The 6,575-nt window shown below is 37.8% G+C and overlaps 1 protein-coding gene across 1 annotated transcript in view; it reads right to left on the bottom strand.

The window, feature by feature from the left end:
• Window positions 1-1,159: 1,159 nt before the first annotated feature.
• Col5a2 (collagen type V alpha 2 chain) overlaps window positions 1,160-6,575 on the bottom strand; it is a 128,665-nt gene continuing 123,249 nt past the window's right edge. The window contains exons 52-54 of the mRNA XM_005366389.2: window positions 5,094-5,281; window positions 3,173-3,412; window positions 1,160-2,865 (exon numbers count right to left, since the gene is read on the bottom strand). Coding sequence (XP_005366446.1) covers window positions 2,719-2,865; window positions 3,173-3,412; window positions 5,094-5,281 — 575 coding nt within the window. The 3' untranslated portion in view covers window positions 1,160-2,718. The remainder of the gene's footprint in view (window positions 2,866-3,172; window positions 3,413-5,093; window positions 5,282-6,575) is intronic.

The raw sequence follows: 6,575 nt of genomic DNA, 5'->3' as shown, positions 1-6,575 counted from the left end.
GCTAGTGTAAATGAGAGAAACTCTTTCCTCCGCAGGTTGCTTTAGGTCATGGTGTTATATCACAGTAATAAAATCTCTAACTAAATAGATCCATAATACCATTTGGGGGAAAGGATGATGTTTATAAATTTTTAAACTGAATCTTTGTAAAATCAGGAACAAATTACAGTGAACGAAGCCAGAAGTTATTAAATTGTGCTGTGAGTTTGGGACTCTTTTAAACACCATTCATTTGCTAGCTTTGCTTCCTTTTGTTCATTCAAGCTAATTAGAGAGAGCTTTATTTGCATTTTTTTCAGTTTTTTTTTATTGAGAAAAGGAAAAAAAAAAAACAAGTTTCCACCTCCTCCCAGCCTCCCATTTCCCTCCCCCTCCTCCCACCCTTCTTCCCCTCCCCGCACTCCTCTCCCCCTCCCTCTCCAGTATTTGTATTTTTAATAAATTATCAATAAAGAAATGCCACTCTCCCTCCTATTTTGCTTTTGGTTATCTAGCATCCGAGATAAAGGTAAAGAAATCTACTGCTCTGAAGAAACCTGTGTGCCCAGAACACAGACTCAGATTTGAACCTTTGGTGTCATGCAGATGAACTTCTAGGAGCATTCCCGACATCCAGGCAAGAACTGGTATTTCTGTGGGTGGAAGCTATTAGCATTTTTAATAAATGGAAATCAATGTGTGTTTCTGGATTTCTTATACGAACCCATACCACTTATACAGGCTGGATTTAAAAATAATTCAAGAAAATATCAAACATCCTTAGTGATATAGTCAAATTAAAAATGTTGATCTCAGATAATAATCAAATTAGTGAAACAGACACTGAAAATAAAATGCTGATAATACTCAGGCTAAATTCGTCCTTGGTACACATTGAGGCATGTTTTAGTATAAGTTTATTCAACTATGGAATTTTCATTAACTTTACTCTTCATCAATCACTAGCCAGAGTTTACTAAGACTGTCTTCATTGATGTCTTCATACCTTTGAGGGCAGTATTACAGACAGACTTCTCTGTAAGTCGGTGCAGACATAATGGAAGGTACTCGTTGCTTCTATTAAATGATAAACCTAACTACCAAAAGACCTTGGTTTTCACTATTGGGAGCTAGAAGGATCTCATCCGTTCAAAGGAATTCACAAAATGAGAACAACTGATGTGGCAGAAGCGTGCATTTAATTCCTTGCTTTGCAGAGATACATAACCAGAGTTGTGTGCGTGGCTTGTCCTTTGGGAAGGCCCAAACTATTTATTTTTGAGTAAGAAATAACAATGGAGCAAAAGAGTCACAATTAAGAAAAAAAATCTTTTGAGACACAAGAGGACCTGTGTGCCCTGGACCAAGACACATGCAAGTAATACAAAGCATTCTAAATACAGTGTGAGAGGAACAGTCAACAGGCCCGGGAACGATGTTCTGTCTCTCAGAAATGGGATGTTTAACTGTTCTGTGTTTACAAATGGCATTGATGAAATAACCTTTATTTTTTAGAAAATTTTATAGAGATCATTTTAGCACCATCATTAAAAGAAAAGTAATACTATTTCAGCCCTGCCTATCTCCAGTCTTGGAATAACAACAGAAGCACAGCACCTTTCAAGATCTAAAGTATAAACAAGAACAGAAGTCTATCCCAGCTTCTAGAGATGAGGTAGCTCATGCTAAGAAATGTTGGGTCATATTTTCTTATGAATGTTCTAATTCCAATCCTCACATTATTATTATTTGAGTGATCGTCACAACTCTGGGTTTCTAGATCTGTCCTTTGTGATAGGCTTCAGAGGAAAAAAAATGAGATTGTACCTATGGGGGAGTCTCCCTGTGGGGGTGTGTTTAGAGAATCATGTAGGTAATTGCTTCTTGGCAATTTTGCACTCAGTATCTTCTTACATGAGAAAACGCAAATATAGCTTCTACTAGTATTGAAAAAAAGGAAAAAAATAGGAAAATGTTACTCTTAAATTTGAATGAAAAAATCAAAATGCATCAGTTTTGCAAAAATAAACTGGAAAACTGAAGCGATCATGAGTTTTTCTTTCCTCCTGAAATTCAACGACTGTGTGTTGTTTCAAGATTTCATTTAAGAAATGGAAATGTGAGATATTATATTCCTCTTGAAGAATTTCTACAATGGCATTACAATCTCACGACACTCGTGAGAGCTTCAGCCACGAAGTAAAATACTTTGCGTTCGTTTCTCGTTGAGAATCTGGGAATAAGGGGACACGGAAGGGCACTGCTCTCTATTTTCCAGACTGCAGCCAAGCAAAGTCAACATGTGTTGAGGTTTTCACCCCGCTCTATAAGCTACCTGCTACAAAGAAGAGTTTCCTCATAAATACTAAGCAATTTATTCATTACCGTGAAATGAATTGATGAAAACGTATTTATTTCTTAATCGGTTTACTCTTTTGGCAAAGGTGGTCACTGTAATCGGTCATCTTCAATCTAAACTGCCGCATGGAAAAGTATTTTTAAGTCAATTAAACTTGGAGGACTGTAAGTAAAATAAATATTCCGAAGGATAAGGAGGCCAGGCACTTCAGACCGTATGTACAAAGCTGACGCAGGATCAGCCGTTACTTCAAGAGTCTCAGGATCAACCTCAAACAGGCAAAAATTCTTGTGAAAGGCGGTGGTCACGGGTGGCAGTTCTTATTACCGTAGGTATGGTCATCGATGGCTGTGCTCGTTGTCAATGTATATGGGCTTCTGTCACATGAAACAAACCGGCCCGATCTCGATGCCAAATTCCTGGTCTGAGCTGCCAATATCCACAGGAGCAAGGTCAATAATGGGCAAGCGGGCCACGTTCTGCGTTCTGTATTCAAAGACGGTCTTGCCCACGTTGCCGCTCCGCTTCTGGAATTCAACAGGACAACAGGTGAGTGGCACGCACAAGTTTTCTAAGAATTCGGCGCAGCAACACCGTCCCACGGCGGCTTTTTGTATTATAACAGCAGTGACGTAAACAGCTCAAGTTAAGTGTGCCACTACTGTCCGTGGCAGAAAGGAGACACGCAAATCAGTATTCCTCTATTGCAGACTCACAAAAGTTCCTGACTGGGGGTTTAAGCTTAACTCACAAAAGTTTAAGACAGATTCAGTAACTTTACTTGCTGAAAATAGAAAGGGAGTTACAAGAGAGTGTGTTTCCAAAGGCACTTACGGAACAGGTGTCTTGAAGAACTGTGTATCTGAATCTAATGTTTCCTTCTCCTTTGATTTCCAAGTCATTTGACCCTTTGAGCACGACAGCTTTCTTGAGGTTTTTGGCTTGGTCATCCATGTATCCCACGGTGTTCCTGCAGACGTAAGTGATGTTCTGGGAGGCTTCTTTGGATAAGAGGCGCAGGAAGGTCATCTGAGTGATGGCTGAATTAGGTGATTGGTAATCTCCGTACGTGAACTAGAGAAACAGAAGGAGTCGATGTGACCGAGCATAGCCAGGGACTCATAATGCCACCCAAAGAGATGGCAGATTGATGACAGATGCACAGACAGATAGAGGACTAACTGACCATAGACAAATCGAATTTGAAAAAAATATTACTTTGTTTTCATATAATAAGATATTATACCTATCCAAAGGAAAATATCTATGCATAGTCATAAATACCTGTGTCCTTATGACCTCAAAGAAGAGGTAAAAAAAGACTTTAATTTCCCTGAGAAAAATTAAATATTTTAAACTCTGCTTTAATTTTATACATATTATATGCATTATACTTAATAAATACAACTCAGCTTTTTCACCAATCAGAATAAAATAGGAATTAAGTGTAAGTATAAATCTATTTTACTGAACAGTTACATACTTACAGAAATATTATTTTCTGTAAAACAAATATCCAATACTCATTTCCAGTTAGCTTTTTCTTTCTCATCCACAGCTTTGAGTTCTGCTTCCAGTGGCATCATTTTGATTTCTGGCATACCATTTTGGTTACACCACATTTTAGCTATTTATATTTAAATTTTTATTTTCACTATCCAGAATTACACCTCTTCCATACCATACTAACTGGGACAAGGTAAGCTGGGATGGAACGCTGATTTTGTAATAGAAAACACCACGCAAGACCTGATAAACTCTGAACACTAGACCGAAATAGAAGCATAAGGTAGATGAAAACACAGAGAAACCACCACCTAATTAGAAAAATTAGTAAGCGTATGGGATAGTTCACAGTTTCAAGGGATTCCTAGAATGTATCCAGCATGCATCAGCTCTTATCTTTCTAGACACCACACTAAGCCCTAGCATTCACAGAGACAGTGAGCTCAGCCTTACCACCTGCTCTTTAAAGTAGCGATAAGGTTTTAAAAGATTTAATAAGTTCCAGCTACAACCCAGGTGTCCTGGGCTGAGACAAGACCCCTCCTGATGGAGGTGGGTCTTGTATCTATCTGTTGCTTTCATTGGTTAATTAATAAAGAAAACTGCTTCGCCCTGATAGGACAGAAAATTAGGTAGGTGGAGTAGACAGAACAGAATGCTGGGAGAAAGAAGCTGAGTCAGGCAGTCACCATGATTTTCCTCTCCAAGGCAGACACAGGTTAGAATCTCCCTGGTAAGCCACCAGCTCGTGGTGCTACACAGATTAGAAATGGGTTAATCTAGATGTGAGAGCTAGCCAGTAAGAGGCTAGAGCCAAAGGGCCAAGCAGTGTTTAAAAGAATACAGTTTCCATGTAATTATTTCGGGTATAAAGCTAGCCGGGTGGTGGGACACAGCCCGCTGTGCACAAGCTGGGTGGCAGGACACAACCCTACCGCTCCTATCACAACACCCTCCGACTCTACTACATACCCAGTGATGTATTTAAAGGAACTAATACTAAACATTATTTATTCTTTCTTATTTATTCATTTTACTAAAAGGAAAAACTATAATTCTAAATTCATATTAATTAATCTTGATAAAACTTATTTAGAAAAAGATTTTGCATTATAGTGAGAACTATCATTTCAAAGTAAACATAGTTAAAATAAACCTGGTCAAAAATACAGCAAAGTTTTAATAAATGTAGAAACATAATAAATAAGAAAAAAGCAAAATATATAATTCGGAGTGAACATAAATTCACCTGAGATCCTCTGTTCATGTCGAGACCATACCACACTGGCTTATTGTCGGGAGACTTGCTGGCCCACCAGGTTTTAAGTGGAACACTGGCTGGGTTTGCAGAAATACATGTCTCTCCTGTTTCCATATTGCAGTAAACTTTGATTGCATCTTCAGCCGAACCCTGGTTGGGGTCAATCCAATATTCACCTATTTTTTAAAGATAGAAATAGTTGCTAAATGAAGATGATCTCAAATATGATGAGCCTCTAAAACTGTCACTAGAGATTTGACCAGTTATTCAAAATGAAATTGTTAGGGGAACGGGGAGAAGGTTCAAGAGGTAAGGTGTTTGCCATGAAAGCCTGAGGCCTTGAGCTGGAATCCAAAATCCCCAAATCTGTACAAACTAGGTGGGGACGGTGGCCCACTTGCCACCCGAGCATGTAGAGAGACAGAAACAGAAATCCTGGCATAAGCAGACAAGCTAGACTATCTAAGACAATGAGATGTGGACTCAGTTGAAAAACAAGTCTTAACATTTAAGATGTACAGTAATTGAAGAAGATAGCTAATGTCAACTTTCTCCATGTATATGCACTCACACATATTTGAACACACCAACACACACATGTACAGCCGCTCACATATACATAAAGGGAGGAATGCAACTGATAAACACTGGGAGCCTTCCCCATGCTAACTGCTTTTTAAGACACTTTTCCAGATTGTGTATTCCAAACTCAAGACATTCAATCGATTTGTATAATAAGATGTACCAATCACATACATACACAGACAAATATAGCTACTCACATGTATTTATTTAGGTCCATAAAATGTGTATGCTATGCTACATAAATTATAAAATTAAATTTTGAATAAAATGAAAAGGGAGATGCAAATTGTACAATTAATAAAAAGTGTATATTTTTTAGAGGGAACATTTTTTTAGTTTGCCCCCTTGACATCATTTAAAAGTTAACTGAAATTCTGGTGTTTTACAACTCATTCTTACAGTTTTAGATACCCCTTTTCTAGGTCTAATTAGATCATTTAAAATTATTGGAGCAGGAAAACTTAGAACAGTGTTATACAACTAAGGAAGATATACTTCTTCATTCCAAACTGCCTTAAAAGCTCAATATACATTATTCTACCAAGAAGGATCTCAAAAGAGTGACTGGCAGGACATTAAAGTGCAATAAATAGATTCCATATGCAAATAATTTAGGGAAACATGTACTCTACTGATCTCTGAATGGTTTACCTAAATACTATTCTGAATGATCTTGTAGGTGAAAAACCATCTTTAATTATGCACGAGCAAGTATTTTCTGAAGGTACGTATGTGTATTGGGACCACTTACTCAAAATTGGGTTTTTGATAGACTACTACCTATATTGTATATGCTATCCATCATCTTTATAATTTTTCATGTAGTTGTCTCTACCACAAAACTATAAGCTCTATGGCATGTTAAGAGTTGTATCTTTGCCGGGC

Source organism: Microtus ochrogaster, unplaced genomic scaffold (genome assembly GCF_000317375.1).
Source record: "Microtus ochrogaster isolate Prairie Vole_2 unplaced genomic scaffold, MicOch1.0 UNK8, whole genome shotgun sequence".
NCBI lineage: Eukaryota > Metazoa > Chordata > Mammalia > Rodentia > Cricetidae > Microtus > Microtus ochrogaster.
This window is presented reverse-complemented; position numbering and strand designations above follow the sequence as displayed.